We start from the raw sequence: 21,102 nt of genomic DNA, 5'->3' as shown, positions 1-21,102 counted from the left end.
ATATATACTAGTACACATAATTAATATTTTTTTTAAAAAAAGTAATAATAAAATTTTGTTAATTTAAATAAAAATTAAAATTTGAAATAAATTCACTTTAATGATATAATAAATGAAAAATTAGTGAAACTTCTCTCTCTAATTTTGGGTAGTATGAGAGATTCAATATATTTTTGATATGTTTTAAGGTCCTTAGTATTAAGATTTTATAACATAAAGGATATTTAATATTTTTCATAATATCTAAGGTCTCTCAACATCGATCCAGAGAAAATTCAATTCAAAAAATTTCTCTAGACTTTTCAGAGAAATTGATAATATGCAGTCAGAAAACATACATGCTCTTAATTAATATAATATGACTACTGCAACACATGTGATATGTAACTAATAGGCTCAGCTACTAGTTATGACATTCGAAACAAATTGATAGTATGCAGTTTCAACATGTATTCAACGAAATATATAAATTACAATGCTTTGTTAGAATGATGAACCAAGTCTCGATGCATGCAAGACAAATTGATACAAACATGAGAAATACTAAAAGAAACATGATGTTCTAACTACCCATTATAAGCAAGTAAATAAAAAGGAGAAAGGCGTGGAGTTGGAAGACATACACATTATTACAAATTGGCCCTCGCACAAGTGGGTCCGAATAAATGGACTAGCTAATTAATTACCTAATTAACTAACTATTACAAACCAAATGAATAAATTAACTACACTAGCTAATTAACTAATTATTACAACAACAAATTAACTAACTACTTTAGCTAATTAATTAAGTACAACACAAAACTAACTAGCTACTCCAACGAATTAGTTACAAATCCACTACTCCAAGCACAACATACTAATATTACAATATCATTTCACAGATCTTGAGAATCGAGGGATGGCTCGTGCATGAACGTGGATTTCTACCCGATAATACTCTCCATTTTGCTACTAGAATGCCTTTATTTCACAGTTAGAAAATTGCACATGTTTTCCACCTCAGCCTCTGCTCTGCTCTGCTCTATTGAAAAAAGGACACTGCCTACCTGGAAAAAAGTGGCCAGCAACCCATAAATAGTGGTCTGCCGACCACTAATGTTGGTTCTCTCCTATAGCAACAGAGCACAAACTAGAGTATTCTCAAGAGATGTTTGTCCACCCTGCCTCTCCTTATTAGCAAAAAGGTCAAATGAGGGGTAGGTTTGATTCACAAGCCATCAATCGACGCAATTTCATTGCGTGACGACTTATGAACCAAGGGACACAATTTCAATAAATGGTAAAAAAAGACCAACAAACCTCCTCTCTATCATGGATTGATCAAGGGAAGTGGCTGACCTTGGAAACTTGAATCATTTCATCACTAGCAAGTATGAAATGACTCAAGTTTTCATGTGTTCAATTAACATCCAATTGAACGCTAAATTGTTTTATTATCTTGCATCACTTTTAGTCCCAATTTTATTACTTCATTCCAATTACCATCCATTCATTAGTTCATTTAAGTCCAATAATGAGCGTTAAGTCCTCTAATGGAAATAAGCATCAAACATAGAGTTGTTTTGGGCATAAGAGAGACACCATGCCGTTGGTAATGAACTCCCAAAGAGATTAAACCATTAAACACGATACCTCTATCTCAAGCTCAAATAAGCAATTAGTTTGAAACAACTTTCAAAACTAAGAAAAAGCCAAGAAATGAGGGAGGTTACAGAGGTGAGTAGAGATGAATACAAGTATGGAAAATAAGGAATAAATATTATCAACTCAAATAGGTTGGTGGCTAAAGCCTAAACCACCAAACCTATGGGGATCGTTACACTACAAACCTACAATACAAAGCAAGATTGGAACAAACACATAAAAATATAATTCTAAAATAGGCTAAGACAGTGCTGGAATTGAAGTCAAAAGAGCTAAAAGAGTAAGCTATAACATGGAGCAAATTAAGCTAGTAAGCAAGCACAAGAAGGGGAGACTACCCCTTCCATTTTTGGGACTTCAAAACATGATTTTAGTCTCTAAAAAACCTCTGAGATTCAGTAGTAAAAAACTTTAAAAAAAATATAATAGAAATGTGGGAAACACAAGGGCAAATCACTACAGGAAAACATAGCAAAAAACACGGAGTTTTAGCGACGCCGCGCCCCCGTCGCAAAAAACGGTTTTTTGCGACGGTAACTGCACCTGTCGCAAATAATAGCCTTTAGCGACGGTACTGACCCGTCGGTAATGAAACCAAGCGGAGGGGTCGGAAATGCGGAAGTATTAGCGACGGTAAATAAAACCGTCGCAAAAAAACTTTTTTTTGAGACGGCATATATCATTTGCGACGGAAATTTGCCGTCGCAAAAAAGGATTAATTCAAACGGCGCCGTTTTGCCTTATATTTGCGACGGTCTACATCATACCGTCGCAAAAAGTCCAAAAAAAAAAAAACCTTCTTCTTCCTGTTGGCTGCCGCTCGATCCTCCTCCCCAAATCCCTAACTTCACCCCCAAATTCCCCAAACGGCCTACGAGGAAGACAGCGGTGGTGCGGCGGCGACGGCTCCGGCGACAAGAGTGGTGCTCCGGCGACGACTCTCTCTCCCTCTGCGTATGCTCTCTCTCTCTCTCTCTCTCTCTCTCTCTCTCTCTCTCTCTCTCGGTCTGTGTATATATATATAAATCTGTCTATATATATGTATATAAATCTGTTTATTAATAACATACTTTAATTAAGAACATACTTTAATTAATAAATCTGTCTATATATATGTATATAAATCTGAAATCTGTCTATATATAACAGATTTGTCTCATGGTTATTAATAAATCTGTCTATATATATGTATATATATATATATATATCTGTTTATTTTTTAATTATTATCAACATTTATCAATTATTATCAATTAGTGTTTTTAATTTTTTTAATTATTTTTATGGTTGTTTTCATTTATATCTCTTCAACTATTATCATTTTTTTTTTCTATTTCATCCATAAATTATCAATTTTACCATTCAATCCTTCAAGTTTTTTATTTTTTTATTTTTTCCAAATCATATGCTCTAATTAGAAATAGTTTGTCAAAATCAGTAACAGTAGCAACCTAACATAATGTGAAAAATTTTAATCTTATAATTTAGACAACCACATCATCCGGCCAAACAACTATTTTCTTATTCATATTATATTAGAGCATCTCTATCAAAATAGTTATTTTTATTTTTTTAATTAAAACAGTGATTAAATCACTAAATTTCAACTCCATTGAACTAATAACTATCAAGTTAGCTATTTTAGTTTTCGTAGTTTTGGCTCAGTAAATGCAGTTAGTAGTTTCAGCTAGTCAAACATTAAAAATATATTATTTTTGGTATTTTTTAGTTACTTGTGTTGAGTTTACGAACTTAAGAACGAAATAAATTAAACTAATATTTTAATTGTTTAAATCGTCTCAAATTATATTGGTGTTTAAGAAGATTCAATTACAAATAACCATGAGACAAACTCAATTATAAAGTTTTAATAATAATATAAACTCAATTATAAAGTCATGAAGTTTTATCTTTAACTAATGGGGGTGTTTTTAATCACGGAAAGTCAGTGGAGGTCTGAAAAAACTTTACTAACGAAATAAAATTTTGACAATGGGGGTTTGATATCATACACATGTAATGGTTCGATTACAAATTTAAATTGCAAATGTTTAAATAAGTCATAAAAATATTTAAGAGAAAATAAAAAAAATACAAAAAAAAAAAACAGGATTTTAACCCTTATAATAAAATAAATCTTAAATTTTTAATTTAATTAATTTAAACCTTAAATAGGAATTTTAGACATTTCGTTAATTTGCCAAATAGGATGTCGAGTGAATATTTATGTGTAGGTATTATATTTAGAGTTACTTTGGTTAGATATTCTTGTGGATGTGTACAGATGATGGATAAGAGTTGGATTGATTTGCCAAATAGGATGTCGAGTGAATACATTAATGGGATTGATGAATTCCTTGTGTTTGCCTACACCAATAGGGTTGAAGGTTCGATGATCAGTTGTCCGTGTAGGAAGTGTGAGAATCGATACTATTTTGTACGAGATGGTGTACGGGAGCATCTGATTTTGAATGGTTTTTTTAAAAAATACAAACATTGGATTAATCATGGGGAATCTTACATATCTCTGCATAGTAATCGAGAGAATGAAACATTAGCTAATTTAGACATTGGAGATGATATGATTGGAATGATACAAGGGGCTATGGGAAATCCACATGCCGGTACAAGTGTTGAGGGTGATGAACCACAGGGGCCTGATCCCCGTGCATCTGAACCCCAGCTCGGTCCAAATGCAGAGACTGCAAAGTATTTCAAACTTCTTCAAGATGCACAAAGTGAATTGTATCCGGGTTGTCAGAAGTTCACATCTTTGTCATTCATTGTTCGACTTCTACATTTGAAGGTGCTTAATCAGTGGACGGACAAGTCTGTTGACATGTTGCTTGAGTTATTAAATGAGGCGTTTCCGTTGGGTGTGAAACTCCCGGACTCATATTATAAAGCTCAAAAGGTCACAACAGATTTGGGCTTCACGTATGAGACGTGGGATGCATGTCCCAACAGTTGCATGTTGTTTCGAAACGGGGACGCCAATCTTGATAAATATGTCATATGCAACAGTTCTAGATGGAAATCAAATGGTGATGGTGGTTCAAATGGTCCTAACACAGGTGGCAAACAAGTAGCTGCAAAACAGACGAGGTATTTTCCTTTAAAGTCAAGGTTGCAGAGGTTGTTTATGTCATCCAAGACGGCCAAGTTAATGAGATGGCATGCAGAGGAACGAACTGATGATGGTGTCTTCAGGCATCCTGCTGACTCCCTTGCATGGAAAGATTTTGACCGTCGGAATATTGACTTTAGTAATGATTACCGAAGTGTAAGGCTTGGCTTAGCATCTGATGGTTTTAACCCATTCAGGACGATGAACATAGTTCATAGCACTTGGCCTATTGTGCTCATTCCATACAACTTGCCGCCATGGATGTGCATGAAGCAACCATTTCTAATTTTATCTGTGCTTATTGACGGCCCGAAAGGACCTGGTGACAAGATTGATGTTTATATGCAACCGTTGATTGAGGAGTTGAAAGAACTATGGAATGAGGGTGTGTCAACATTTGATGCATCAGCAAATCAAATGTTTCAAATGTATGCAGCTTTACTGTGGACAATTAGTGATTTTCCTGCATACGCAAACTTGTCAGGATGGAGCACTAAAGGAGAATATGCATGTCCTTGTTGCAATAAGGAAACTACATCGTGCTGGTTGAAGCATAGTAGGAAACAATCATACTTGGGTCATCGCAGATTTTTACCTACTGGCCATAAATTCCGGAAGGATAAAGTATCATTTGATGGTAGTCGGGAAGTCAGACTCAAACCAAAATTGTTGTCTGGAACTGAGATGTTGCTACAATTAGAATCTGAGGGTATTTTAACCCAATACAATAGGGATGACCTTAAGGAGAGGCATAGGAGACAGGTAGAGAAGGAGAAAGCTGGACATCGCACCCATAGTTGGAAGAAAAAGAGTATCTTTTATGAATTGCCATATTGGGAGCACAATCTAATAAGACACAACCTCGATGTGATGCATATAGAGAAGAATGTTTGTGACAATGTGTTATGGACAATATTAGGGGTTGCAGGAAAATCGAAGGATGGTGTTAATGCTCGGCGTGATTTACAAGATATGAATATTAGAAAACCCCTACATTTGCAGTTAAGAGGGTCGAATAAAGCCTATTTACCACCAGCACAATTCACGATGACCAAGGATGAGAAAGATTTGTTCTTGAAAGTGTTGAAGGAAGTAAGAGTTCCCGACGGGTATTCATCCAATATATCACGTCGTGTGCGCTTACATGATAGAAGCATTGGGGGTCTTAAGAGCCACGATAGTCATATTCTGATGCAACAACTTATTCCATTGGCTATTCGCAGATCGTTACCGAAGAATGTAATTGAACCCTTGATTGAATTGAGCAATTTCTTTAGACAATTGTGTTCGAAAGTGAATCGTGCGACGGATTTACAATATATTAAAGATCGTATCGCTGTAACACTTTGTCAGCTAGAGAAAATATTTCCTCCGAGTTTTTTTGATATAATGGAGCACTTGCCTATACATCTAGCTGATGAAGCGTTATTGGGTGGAGCGATTCAGTTTCGATGGATGTATCCAATTGAGAGGTATCTTCTTACTTTGAAGCAATACGTGCGTAATAGAGCTCGTCCTGAAGGATCAATTGCTAAAGGATATCTTATGGAAGAATGCATGAATTTTTGTGCACAATATCTCAGTGATGTGGAAACCAAATCTAGTCGACCCGTGAGGAACTATAGTGGTGCTGATAATTTGGGTCATGCTACTGGTGAAAACACAAGCTTTTATCTTGATAATACTTCTTGGGTACAAGCTCATCGGTACATCTTATGCAATACAAGCGCGGTTCAACCATTCATAAAGTAGGTTAAGTCACTCACTCAATATTTTATTATGTTTTATTGAATTTTCAACTAAAATTTTTGTATGGCTAAAATTTCAATCTACACAGCAAACACCTTGAAGTACTTAAGCTCAAAATGCCTCGTGTCGACGATCATCAACTTCGGCGTGAACATTTTGAAACTTTTCACATTTGGTTCAAGGAACATATATGTATTTAACTCTATAGATTCTAGTTACTTAAGTCGATCTACATTTTAAATTTTACATTTCGTGTTAAATAGGTCCAAACTTTGCGAAGGACTACTGATGTCATACTTTCTGAAGAGATTATTCTATTGGCAAATGGTCCTCATAACCTGGCAAGGAGGTTCAACGGGTATATACTGAATGGGTTTCGGTATCGAGTAAAGGCCATGGATGATCGTCGAGCCACACAAAATTGTGGTGTAGCTTTGAAGGCAGATACCATAAGTTATGCTAGTCGAAAAGACAAGAATCCTCGTCTGGGGTCTGTGTACTATTATGGACAATTGACAGATATTGTTGAGATTCGATATTCCAATGAGAAGAAACATGTGTTGTTTAAGTGTGATTGGATTGACAACATTCACGGAAAGAAAGAAGATGTCTTCAATTTCACGTTGGTGAACTTCAATCATTTGTTGTACCGAGATGATCGAATTACCAATGAACCTTTCATCTTGGCGTCCCAAGCAGAGCAAGTTTGGTATGTTGCAGACCCGTTACAACAAGACTGGCAAGTCGTGGTGAAAATGTCTCAAAGAGGTTTATTTGATATGAGTTCAACTGATCCACAAATCGAGCCATACATGAGCCAACAATTGGAAGAAAATATAATGCTTCGTGATGAAGAAGTTGGTTGGGTGAGGGAAGCCGCAGAAGGGGAAACAGTTGATGTTCAAATAGGCTGATATGTAATCAACATTAGTAATTCAATTAAGGCCAAGGTTGTAGTTAATCATCAATTTCTTAATTTACTTTGTCTTTGTAATTGTATTAGTTCAAATCATGTCATATTATAGTTGATGACAAACCATTGTCTATGTTTCTAATGTCAATTAATGTTATATTGCTTGAAGATTATTATGGGAAGGAAGAGGAAGCCTGATCATCCCCGGCGCATGATGTCTGATGTGCTACATAACAGGACATCAGTAGCACCACCATTAGAGGAGGCATCACATCGGCCAGCATCGGAGGGGCCATTAGTGCCACCACCATCTGAGGGGCCATTACCACCGTATCGACCACCATCAGTGGCACCACAGCAGCTACCATGTACTCGGCCTCCATGCCTACCATCGGTGCGTCCACCATCAATGGCACCACAGCAGCTATCATCATCAGCTTATGAGCCATCCGCAGGTATTTAAATTTGCTTTGATTTGCATGAAAATTATTTACACATACATTTATTTATGCTCATTATATATAACTTGCTTATTCTCATTGTATTTTGCAGACCCTTCGACTTCTTCATAGCCCACATCAGGTTTATTTGATATGATTTGTATTCACATTATTTAAATTTGCATTTGGTTGTTACCATTGCATATTGTTTATTATTATTGTACATCGCAGGTCATGTTAGTTCTTCATCAACCTCGACTAGGCGTGGTAGAGGATGTGCCAAGGGCATTAAAGAGTGGGGTACTGGTAAAAAGCTGCACATACAATTTGATGGAAATTACTGCCCAATAGAGGATAACGTGGCCAAGTTAACTACTCAACTAGGCATTATTGTCCAGAATGGTAACATTGTTTCTCTTACATTTGTTGACTGGAACAGTGTGCCTGATGATATTGTTGATGCTATCTGGAAGGATGTGAAGGTAAAAGTATATTTTTGTCCACAAATTCGAATTCCAAATTTGTGTTATACTTAGCCTTAAACTTTGTGTTTTATAGGACAATTTGAATATATGTCCAGAGGAGTACAAGCTAATCTGCATGAAAAACTGCAACAGCATATGGAAGGATCACAAGAACAAGCTTAAGGCTAAGTATTTCAAGCCTAGAAGCTCTGATCCTAATCTGAAGGATGATGTTCCTATGAACGTTGTGCCAAGCCAGTGGGAACAACTTGTAGAGTATTGGCGTACTTCCGATGCTGAGGTATACAATTACGTTATATTTATGATATGTAAACATACAAATCATATTTACATACTTACATTTGTTGAACTTGTTATAGAAAATTGCAAGTAGGAACGCTAAAAATCGGCGAGCTCACGGCATAGCTCATACCACAGGGCGTACTACTTTCTCTCAGATACGGCATGAGGTTTACATTTTATTGTTTTATTTTTCTATATAAATAAACATTGTATATTTGCAAATTATTTGGATTCTAATTTTCATATTTCTAAAAAAAAATTTAGATGACCAGTAAGGGGGAGTCTACTGATAAGATGAATGTTTGGCTTATGACACGTAGAGTAGATGACCCAGAGGTTATCCAGACCTTGGTAGTTTCCAAACACCTTTGATTGTATTTAAAGTTTATTTTTTGTGTGTCAACCATCTTAATTTCGCGTATACTTGTGTGTCTTATTCAATACAGGATGAGTTTAATCGTCAACTCTCTATGCTACCTGAGGATGGTCGGACTTTGGAGGCTAGGAATGCCATTTTCCATGAGTTGATAGGTCATGACAGACATGGATATTGTCGCACATACGGGAGAATCGTGCCTCGGAGAGTGGTGTATAAGGATGGTGCTGGGCCATCACAGTCAACACCCCATCCATCGACTATTGATCAGATCACGCAGCAGGTTCGTGCTGAGCTAAGGGATGAGTTGAAGGAGGAGCTGCGAGCAGAGTTCTCTACACATTTGCAGCAGATGAGAGCTGAGATGATGGCCCTTGTGTCACAGGGGGCGAGTGTGGATCCCAACAGACAGGTTCCATATAAACATCACAATTGTTTGATAGTTCAATTTTCACTCAAGATTATGTATGAAATTCGAATATGATTAACACATTATGCACTGACTAACATAGGTTCCTGATGCATCGAGTGGCCACCGGGCATTTAGGGAATCTGCAGAAGACGAGAATCCATATACACCACCACCAGAAGATCAGGTATAAAATTTATCTTTGCATTCTAAGCTAAAATGCATCTTTGCGTTTTTTACTTGAATTCGAGGCGTTAACGCCCCAAAATCAGCAAACGGCGTCGGTTTAGGACAAAACTTGGCACACACGACCGCCTAGGCACGAGAGACTTGTGGGAGAAGATGGGGCTCGAATCGGGTTCCCGGTTCGGGAGTTAGAGCCGGATTTCACTTTAGGCAAACTACTTCCTTAAGAAACTTGAATTTGAGGAGTTAACGCCCCAAAATTACCAAACGGCGTCGGTTTAGCACGAAACTTGGCACACACGACCGCCTAGGCACGAGAGACTTGTGGGAGAAGACGGGGCTCGAATCGGGTTCCCGGTTTGGGAGTTAGAGTCGGATTTCACTTTAGGCAAATTACTTCCTTAAGAAACTTCTTTTCGAGGCGTTAACGCCCCAAAATCACCAAACGGCGTCGGTTTAGCACGAAACTTGGCACACACGACCGCCTAGGCACGAGAGACTTGTGAGAGAAAACGGGGCTCGAATCGGGTTCCCGGTTTGGGAGTTAGAGTCGGATTTCACTTTAGGCAAATTACTTCCTTAAGAAACTTCTTTTCGAGGCGTTAACGCCCCAAAATCACCAAACGGCGTTGGTTTAGCACGAAACTTGGCACACACGACCGCCTAGGCACGAGAGACTTGTGGGAGAAGACGGGGCTCGAATCGGGTTCCCGGTTTGGGAGTTAGAGTGGGATTCACTTTAGGCAAACTACTTCTTTAAGAAACTTGAATTCGAGGCGTTAACGCCCCAAAATCACCAAACGGCGTCGGTTTAGCACGAAACTTGGCACACACGACCGCCTAGGCACGATAGACTTGTGGGAGAAGACGGGGCTCGAATCGGGTTCCCGGTTTGGGAGTTAGAGTCGGATTTCACTTTAGGCAAACTACTTCTTTAAGAAACTTCTTTTCGAGGCGTTAATGCCCCAAAATCACCAAACGGCGTCGGTTTAGCACGAAACTTGGCACACACGACCGCCTAGGCACGAGAGACTTGTGGGAGAAGACGGGGCTCGAATCGGGTTCCCGGTTTGGGAGTTAGAGTCGGATTTCACTTTAGGCAAACTACTTCTTTAAGAAACTTCTTTTCGAGGCGTTAACGCCCCAAAATCACCAAACGGCGTCGGTTTAGCACGAAACTTGGCACACACGACCGCCTAGGCACGAGAGACTTGTGGGAGAAGACGGGGCTCGAATCGGGTTCCCGGTTTGGGAGTTAGAGCCGGATTTCACTTTAGACAAACTACTTCCTTAAGAAACTTGAATTTGAGGAGTTAACGCCCCAAAATTACCAAACGGCGTCGGTTTAGCACGAAACTTGGCACACACGACCGCTTAGGCACGAGAGACTTGTGGGAGAAGACGGGGCTCGAATCGGGTTCCCGGTTTGGGAGTTAGAGTCGGATTTCACTTTAGGCAAATTACTTCCTTAAGAAACTTCTTTTCGAGGCGTTAACGCCCCAAAATCACCAAACGGCGTCGGTTTAGCACGAAACTTGGCACACACGACCGCCTAGGCACGAGAGACTTGTGGGAGAAGACGGGGCTCGAATCGGGTTTCCGGTTTGGGAGTTAGAGTCGGATTTCACTTTAGGCAAACTACTTCTTTAAGAAACTTCTTTTCGAGGCGTTAACGCCCCAAAATCACCAAACGGCGTCGGTTTAGCACGAAACTTGGCACACACGACCGCCTAGGCACGAGAGACTTGTGGGAGAAGACGGGGCTCGAATCGGGTTCCCGGTTTGGGAGTTAGAGCCGGATTTCACTTTAGGCAAATTACTTCCTTAAGAAACTTGAATTTGAGGAGTTAACGGCCCAAAATCACCAAACGGCGTCGGTTTAGCACGAAACTTGGCACACACGACCGCCTAGGCACGAGAGACTTGTGGGAGAAGACGGGGCTCTAATCGGGTTCCCGGTTTGGGAGTTAGAGTCGGATTTCACTTTAGGCAAACTACTTCTTTAAGAAACTTGAATTCGAGGCGTTAACGCCCCAAAATCACCAAACGGCGTCAGTTTAGCACGAAACTTGGCACACACGACCGCCTAGGCACGAGAGACTTGTGGGAGAAGACGGGGCTCGAATCGGGTTCCCGGTTTGGGAGTTAGAGCCGGATTTCGGTCCAGTCAAAATTATTTACTAAACTATCTTTCTAATTATATAGTTGTCAATTTTTTTTATATATTTTTATATAATTAAAATATTAACACATTATATGGTTTTTAATTATTTTTATCTTGTTTTTTTCAGATATTTCCTGAGTAGCAGTTGGCTTTTTCTGGAATGCGGGCGTATCAAGATTATGACTAATTTTTGTTTTTGTAACCCACGAACGAATGAAGACGAAATCTTTTGATTTTGATTTTGATTTATGTTATTTAAATTTGGGAGCAACATTATGTATGTATTATGCGACGTTATGTAGTGGCATAATTTTTATTGTTATGAATTTTTATTTATGTATTGCTATGAATGGAACAATATTATTAATTTTCATTATTTGTCAATTTTTGTTTATGTACGTATTTATATTATTCTGTAATTTTTCAATTTTTTATACTTATTTTTTATCTAATACAGGTTATTTTAATTTTTTTAATAATTTATCAGCAAGGTTTTTTTTTTTTAATTTTTTGAGACGGGAGAAGAACCCGTCGCAAAAACCATTAATAGGCTTTTGCGACGGTACCAACACAGTCGCAAAAGCTGTCTTATTGAATGTACAGGACACCTTTAGCGACGGTAAACCGTGCCGTCGCCAATACTTATAAGATGCCAGAGCCTTTAACGACGGTAATGTTCCCGTCTCAAAAACTCACTTTTAGCGACGGGAATTACGTGCCGTCGCGAAAAGTGATTTTTCCCCCATTATTTGCGACGGTAAAAATGCCGTCGCAAAAAACACACCTTACCGTCGCAGAAACTAATGGCGACGGTACTTACCGTCGCGAAAGGTCTTTTGCAACCCCATCTGTCGCGACCCCCCCTTACCGTCGCAAAAAGCCGCATTACTGTCGCAAAAGGCATTAGCGACGGCTTCCGGGAGCATTTGCGACGGCCGTTTACCGTCGCAAAAAACAAATTTTTTTTGTAGTGAATGCTTAAGAAATTAGGTGCAAAGAAAGGTGATCCACCCCTTCACCCTTAATGGCTTTAAACCACAAGTTTCAGCCCAGAAATTCAGTGTAAAAAACACTCCAAAAACAGTAGAAAAGATGGCAAATAAAGAAGGGAAACAAGTTAAGAATTATACCTCTTGAAGAGGGGTACCCTTTTTGAGTCACAAACCAATAATTACACACTTTCAAAAACTAAATGCAAGCTCAAAAACACCTCAGAACAAGTACCACAACGTTTGGTTTAGAGTATATAGGCAAAAAGTGAAGAACTTGCAAGAGAGAGAGAGAGAGAGAGAGAGAATTGTAGAGAGAGAAAAATATTTTTGTTCCCAAATTTTTATAACTTTAAAAACATGAGAGAGGGTCCTCTATATATAGAAAAATATGAGACCACCTCATAAATATCTATACAGACACGTATGGATTGGTGCATGCATCTGTGGAAACAGTTGGCACAGTTAGCAAAAAGATTTTAAAAAAACACACAAGTGGCCGGCAGACCACAAATAGTGGATTGCCGGCCACATTGATGGCCGACAGTCCACACTAGTGGGTCTGCAGGTCCCAGGATGTTTAGGCTTGAAATTTTGTTGTTTTGGTCAAAAAATAAGACAAAAGGTTCATAGGGTTTTGAAGTTCAAAGCTAAGGTATTTTGCTAAGGATTTCGAGCATTTGGCAAGCATATATAAATTCATCATTGGGTGTGCAATCGGTAGCGCACAAGTCGTAAGGGCAATAAAAAAATAGGGTGTCTACAATCACATGCCATAAGATATCTAATTTGCTTACTTTGTCTATCTGCTTTCGGAGTCATCCGTGAGTAATAACTCAGTAAAGCTGTGTTCAACTTTATTTATTTTCTGTATATGGATTAAGATCTGTTTTATAACATGTTTTATATTATGTACAATGAATGATTGTCCAATTCTTGACAACTATTTGTGGCAACAATTCTGTGGCTCAAGTAAGTTATCGGTTCCCGATCCGAAGGTTCATTTATGGAAATAACAAGTTATCCATACCCAACCGGAGGTTTTTGTACGGAACTGACAAGTTATCTGTTCCCGATCCGAAGGTTTCTTTGTAGAACTGACAAGTTATCCGTACCCGGTCAAAGGTTCCTAGTCCGAAGGTTCCTTTGTGGAACTGATAAGTTATCCGTACCTGGCCAGAGGTTCCTATATGGAACTAACAAGTATGACACTTGATGTTTTATATGTGATCTGCTAGCGCCAACGAATGTACTATGTAAGATTAAACATGAACTCTGATTTCTGTTTATGACTCAAACAAGAACATGCATATGTATCTGTTTTTGTTTCCTGAATTAGTTATGAGACATCATTTATTTAACCCTTTACTTAGTTATTATTCATTGAGCTTCCGCTCACTATTTATATTATGTATGTAGGTGAGCAGGCGCGTGATCAGGCTTAAGCTGTTGCTTGGAGAGTTAGGTTAGCCAGCCACTATGCTTCCTGGGGAGGTTCCCTTTGAGAAGTCAAGTTTTTGTGGTCCAAGCTTTTAAGACCTATTTTCTTTTTTGATACTATACATTGGGTTAAGTCCCACTTTTGTTTCATTTGTCTATAGGAATGATGTACGACTAATGTCTTTTTATGATGTCACAACTGTGTTTATAAAGTTTATATCTGTCCCATGTATATGAGCACAGCTCGATATGTAAGTTTTATATATTTACTTTCGCAGGCCCTTATATTTTTTAATTCTGTTCAGATATTACTGGCCGATTACTACGCTAAACCTTTAGGGGCGAGTTTGGGTTGTGACAAAAGCTCTCTCTCTTTGTAGAGAGAGATGAGAAGAGGTGAGAGAATGAGAAAATAGGTATTAGGGTTTAGTGGGACTCATTTTGGGTGGGTAAGATATATAGGGGTTGGTGAGAGACCTTATACATCATAAAATAATACTGTGGATCTTTTTTATTACTAAAAATAGGAGAGGGACCTCAGACTAATTTTCTTTATATTTTTCTTATTAGCTAAAATCCCTCGATAAATTTTTTTTTTGTGCTTAACGCCAAATAAATTTTCAAATTTTTTCTATGAAATCCAAGATTTTTTTTGTGAAAATTAAAATTTTTCTGTGTCGGAATGAAGTTTCTTTGTGAAAAATAAAAAAAAATTGTGTCAGAGCGAAATTTCTCTGTGTCAAACTCTATAAAAATGTTGAGAGACTCAAACTATTATAAAAATATTGTATGTCTTTCATTTTATAGAATTTTAATGTCAGAAATTTAAAAAACAAATTCCCTTCAATAAATCCCATATAGTGAGTAAAAGAAATTTGTAAAAAAAAATTATTATGATAACTCACTTTAATAGTTGTAAAAGTTTTACACACTACAATTTATGACATTTATTAAAGAGAGTTTGTTTCCTATTTCAAAATGAAATTAATAAAATTTACAAAAAAAAATTGATACAATTTTATTAATTTATATAATATTATCCAAATATTTGTAACTATTTCTTAATTATAAACTATTAAAGAAAGTCTGTTTAAAATTTTAAAAAAATTACTAAACAATTATTAATTTGTATAATATTATCCAAATATATGACTACTTATTTTTTTTCAAATATATAGTTGCTATGGCCAATTTTTCAACTAAAAATGGCCTCGTTTGGCAAGTGATTTTTTTAGTTAAAAAATTAAAAAGTTACTAAAAAAATCAAAAAATCAATAGCTTATACCAAACGTTAAAGATTTCATTTTCTTTCTACTTTTTACACATATTTTCGTAAAAAGTCAAAAAGTCATACCAAACATACTAGTTTTTTTCACATCATATTTTAGCTAAAAAGTCAAAAAATTACTGAGAGGGTATTTTTTGATAAAAATTGGGCCGAGCTGTGAAATGGACTTTGTGGCCCAAAATGCCAAGGACTGGGTAAAAAGGCTCAAGTGTTACTCCGGCTCAAGAGAGGTCACTCTGGCCCAAGCTGTTAAAGTTACGCCGGTTCATAGACAATAGATTTACTCCGGCTTTGAGGAGATGGTGACTTACTTCGGTCAAAAGAGATGAAGTTGCTTCGGCTAAGGAATTGTAAAGCTGCCTCAGTTTGGACAATCTGAGTTAGTCCGGTCTCAAAAGGTAGTCCGGTCATTATGAATTCGGGGTAGGTCGGTCGGATTGTTACTATTCAGTAGATCGGTCCGAACACACCACAGTTCGTGTATGAGAGAACCGAGATATGGTGTAGCATAAAGAAGAACCAAACTATTGTTAGTACGACCTACTTTGTGGCTCGGCATAGCCAGTTTTACTTCGGTCATGTAATAGTTCGGCCAAAGTGAAAACCATCCCACTTGGTTTAAGCAGTGGGGGAGGGTGTAAAAGGATAAGCATTATCCTTAGGAGTATGAATCCTAGGAGGACTCTGCATGGAGGAATACAAGTCCTATCCGGATTGTGCCACGGGAAACTTATAAAAGCTCACAAACATCACCTTGGAGGAGGTAATTGAACACAATTCTTTTTGAGAGCATAAAACTTTGTCTATTTGTCAAGCTTACTGACTTAGGCATCGGAGAGGTTTCCGGCACACACCTGCCGGCTAGCTCACGTTTGTGTTTTCAGGTGATAAAGCGACGTCGTACGGAGGAGCGTGGACTTGGTCAACAGGATTATACGAGGAGAATTATTTCCTCCCCGTACAATTACTAAAAAATTCTGTTCCCAAACGAGGCGTAAATGTCTATTTTAGTAATTTTTTGACTTTTTGATTAAAATATAAGGTAAAAAAAATAGTATATTTGGGATGACTTTTTACTTTTTACGAAAAGATGTGCAAAAAGTAGAAAAAAATAAAATATTTGATTTTTTAGTATAAATTGTTAATTTTTTAATTTTTTTAATAATTTTTTAATTTTTAAATTTTTAAACTAAAATAACCCCTTATCAAATAAGGCCTTAACAAGTTGTTAATGATTCATTAAATCATCTCAATCACTTTCACTATTATAAAAGATTGGAAAATTTATAAATGTGTCATACTACGAGATTAAGGTATCATTTTTCCTATTTCAACATTATAAACTTTTCAAATAGAGTTTATTCATTTTTTAAATATTTTTTTATCATAAAATTAAATGTATTTATTTTTAAATGAAATTTCACGCTTTTTTTTAAATGCCTTTTATTTTTATAACAAATATAAAAAAATTACATGCCCTTTATTTTTTTTAAGATTCATCTTCCTTTTTTTTTTTTAAAGAAAATTTTAGATTCATTTTCTTTTTTTATTTTTAAATTCCCTTGTTTTATTATTATTTTAGATTCATTTTCTTTACACCACATAATTTAGAGTTAATTACCTAAAAGTCATATTTACAAATGTTATGGTAGTTTGTCCTATTTAAGATTTTTTGAATCAGTAAGTGTTATTTAGTAAAACTGAGAATATTATCATTTTTTTTTAATTTTTAAAATTAAGAACATTATCAATTTTAAATGGTGATATTCCACATAATTGTTTCACTAATTGATAAAAAAAAAAAAACAGAACATGAGATCAAACGTTTTTGCCCTTCTACTTATTGGTTTGATTCAACTATTTAATAAAATTAAGGACAGTATCAATTTTTTTCAATTTTAAAACTGAGAACAATATCAATTTTTTTCATTTTTAATTTTGCACATCAATGTTCCATCATCATACTCCTTTATAGATACAAAATTTTTGGTTTTGCACATCAATGTTCCATTATTATACTCCTTTATAGATACAAAATTTTCAGTTTTGTACAAAAAAATAATTTAGTTTTTTCAAAAAAAAAAATACTATTTTTGTTTCTATTTTTTTGAAAACACTTTTTCATAAAATTATAATTTCTTGTTTTCCGTATTTTTTTGTTTTTACTGATTTTTTTTAATATTTTAAGCAAATTTTTTTTTTTTTAATTTTTAGACATACCTAACATAACTACACTTAAAAAGTATAATTTTTGTGAAAAAATCTATAAGAATTCACTAAATATAAAAAAAAAAAACGAAGATTCAATATATTTTTCGTATTTTTGTGTATTTATTAATTTTTTAAAATATTTGTTCACAAATATTTTAATTTTTAGATATATCTAAGTATGGTGCATTTAAAAAAGTAAAAAACAATGCTTAAAATTTTAAAAATACTCACTAAAAACAAAAAAATATAAAAAATAAAAACTCAATTTTCAGAAAACTAAAACCAAACACACTGATTATTATTATTTTTTTGCACATAATTTTTTTTTTTTAGTTTTTTTCAATTTGAAAGTTGATATTTTGAAGTTTTGAAAATTAAAATAAATGTTAAATCATCATGTTCCTTTATAGATAACCATCAATGATGAATAATTATTATTTGAAAGGCAATTCTAACTATTAAAAATTTAATGGGACTTGAAGATCTAAAAAATCTTAGTTAAGATTTAATGGATTATAAGTTCATAAATTAGGATTTGTGTGCAAATGCTCCTATAATTTAATTATGATTAAAAATAGAAGACATTTAAAATATAAAAAAAATTAAGTTTAAAAATAAATGCATTTAGTTTTATGATAAAATTATTTAAAAAATAAATAAATTACATTTAAAAGGTATATAATGTTGAAAGAGATAGAATTAAAGAAAAGCGTATTTTAGTCTCTAAAAAAACACATTTATAATTTTTCCAATCTCATATGATAGTGGAGGTAGCTGAGATGATTTAATTCACCCTTAACAGGTGCCCATTAACAATTGCTCCTATGCATAGTAATTATCCTTTATAGAGTATTGGTTAATGTGTGATTAATGATAAAATTCCATACATTTGTATAAATTTTTTATATATTTAAATTAATTTTTTAAATACAAATTGAGTTGTAATTACGGTATTTTAAAATTGAATCAGCAAAAAATATATAAAATTTACTTACCAAACATCTTAACTTTTAAAAGTATATAATTGTTTAAGTACACAAATTTAAATTTAAACTAAAATTTTAAAACAAATTATTACTTATTTAGCTTAAATTTAAATCATATAATTAAATAGTTATACTTTAAAAAGTATGATACTTCAACTCCCTAAATTTATTTAAATTATGTAACTTATTAAATACTATATTTTAAAAGGAAAATGTTTGGTAGCTCAAAATTTTGTGGCTCAAATGGCTCAAATCTGTCAAAACGACGTCGTTTTACACTCAAAATCTGTCAAAACGACATCGTTTTGAGTGATTTGAGCCATTTGAGCCACAAAATTTTGAGCTACTTAGCATTGTTGATTTTAAAAACTTAGAATGTGTGATAAATTTTTGACTAGCGAATCATCCTAAATTAAAAGGAGCAGCTATGAATCCTGATCATTCCCGTAAGAATGGTGAGGAGGGCCTCAATTGGAAGGAGTTATAATAAAATCGAATGATTATAAGATAGTTGATAGAAGAGCTCTAGGCAACCGTTTAATTGAAAAATAACAAATTGCGAGCAAAACAAACCGAGAGAGTCTTGCTCGATTACAAAAACACATGAAAAAATAAAAAAGAAAAGCAAAGCATGGCGTTGTAGATTTTTTTTTTTAAGCTGTAAATAATATATTTTAAATGAGATTATTCGTTTGACAAAATGATTGGAATTAAGCTAGGGGTTGTTTGGAGTGTTCTAAATAAGTGTACTTTTTATCTTTTTGGACTAAAAAATTGACGAAAAAAATATAGATGCTTGGATTAATTTTTTGGCTTTTTATGAAAAAATGTGTACTTAAAAATTGTATAAATAAGTGTGTAGGAGAATATTAGTATTGGGAGTTGTCGAGTCGTACTTTATGGGAGTTGAATTGATGCTAAGTAATGATTGGCTACTAAATGGGCATTACACTGGGCAGATTTGTTCTGCCTGTGGGGGCCACCACGAGTCCTATTTTGATAATTTGAACCGTTTAATGTGTAGAACTCGTTAAATACTATATGCTTATTAAAAATCACGTTGATCGGATATCGATAGCTATCTGATCATATTTGTTTTTTTAATCGTTAATTATAACACCATATTTTTTTTATGCAAAACTGATTTGATCATGTAGTTATCGATATCCGATCAATGTGATTTTTTACGAATGTATAGTACTCGACGAGTTCTATATATTGAATGGTTCAGATTATTAAAACGGGATCCGTGATGAGCCCCCACGAGCCGAACAACAGTGTGTGAAAATTGCAAATTGCCCCTAAACTGTGCAATTTTCATACACAAACGCATCAATAGAGCTGAACATGTTAGATTATGAGTTGTAATTTTGTGTAGAAAATTATTTTTTTAATATTTTTTTTGGTGAATAGTGATAACTTTTTAACTTTTTTGAACAACTTTTTGACTTTTTGGGAATATGCCAAACTTGGCCTAAAACATAAAATAGGTTAAAAAGTCAATAAGATAAAAATGTTATATTTAAACTATAATTATTTTATTTTTTCTGTTACAAAATTATAAAAAAACAAAAATTCATCCCAAACAGAACTTTTTTAGTCAGATTAAAATAATTAAAAATTAAAAAACCATACTAAAAAAGTTATTCTCAAGCCAAGGTGTTGGTTTGGCATACACTAAAATAATACAAAAAGTCAAAAAATCACTGTCACATTTAAGTCACATCATCTTATTTAAATCACATCACCTCTCTAACACATTACTTTAAATCACCTCTCTAACACATCACCTCTCATCTTATTTAAATCACATCACCTCTCTAACACATTACATCAAACCCAACCCATATAAGCCAATAAGTCAAAAAGTGTACTTTTTTAGAACATCCCAAACCAACTTATTTGGGCAAAACACCAATAAATCCCAAATTTTAATTTGTTAAACCATTTGGTCCTGCCTTTTATTTTGTAGACTAATAAGTCCTATTTGAATGTTAAAAGCTCACTATAAGTCTTTTTTAGATTTATTTCCTTTCCGAACATGAGCAACATCAACTATATCATCAAACGTCATCAAACATCACAACGTCATCAAACACCAGTAACGTTCTGTTCATATCAAAACATTATCAACATCATCAAATATCAATGTTTTGTTATATTGTATAAATATCAAACAATTTAACATCAACAACGTTCTGTTCAATTTTTTTTATCAAAACAAACATCACAACGTCATCAAACATCAGCAACGTTCTGTTCATATGTTTTTATTAAAACAAACATCAAAACGTCATTAAACATCAGCAACGTTCTGTTCATATTTTTTTATCAAAACAAACATCACAACGTTATCAGCAACGTTCTGTTCATATTTTTTTATCAAAACAAACATCACAATGTCATAAAA

At 34.8% G+C, this 21,102-nt stretch overlaps 1 protein-coding gene across 1 annotated transcript; it reads left to right on the top strand.

The window, feature by feature from the left end:
* Nucleotides 1-8,275: 8,275 nt before the first annotated feature.
* Nucleotides 8,276-9,621, top strand: LOC145819250 (uncharacterized). The gene is made up of 6 exons (XM_082913231.1): nt 8,276-8,314; nt 8,435-8,641; nt 8,721-8,810; nt 8,908-8,994; nt 9,090-9,431; nt 9,532-9,621. The coding sequence occupies exons 1-6, from the start codon at nt 8,276-8,278 to the stop codon at nt 9,619-9,621; spliced, it is 855 nt and encodes a 284-aa protein (XP_082769357.1).
* The last annotated feature ends 11,481 nt before the right edge of the window (nt 9,622-21,102 follow it).

Source organism: Camellia sinensis, chromosome 1 (genome assembly GCF_055761805.1).
Source record: "Camellia sinensis isolate YWXY chromosome 1, ASM5576180v1, whole genome shotgun sequence".
NCBI lineage: Eukaryota > Viridiplantae > Streptophyta > Magnoliopsida > Ericales > Theaceae > Camellia > Camellia sinensis.
This window is presented reverse-complemented; position numbering and strand designations above follow the sequence as displayed.

Excerpts from the sequence above, each read along its gene's own strand:
- LOC145819250 (XM_082913231.1), top strand. The coding sequence starts at position 8,276 with ATGGTAACATTGTTTCTCTTACATTTGTTGACTGGAACA. Across the intron at positions 8,642-8,720 it reads GGCGTACTTCCGATGCTGAG|AAAATTGCAAGTAGGAACGC; the intron begins GTATACAATTAC and ends AACTTGTTATAG. Across the intron at positions 9,432-9,531 it reads GTGTGGATCCCAACAGACAG|GTTCCTGATGCATCGAGTGG; the intron begins GTTCCATATAAA and ends TGACTAACATAG.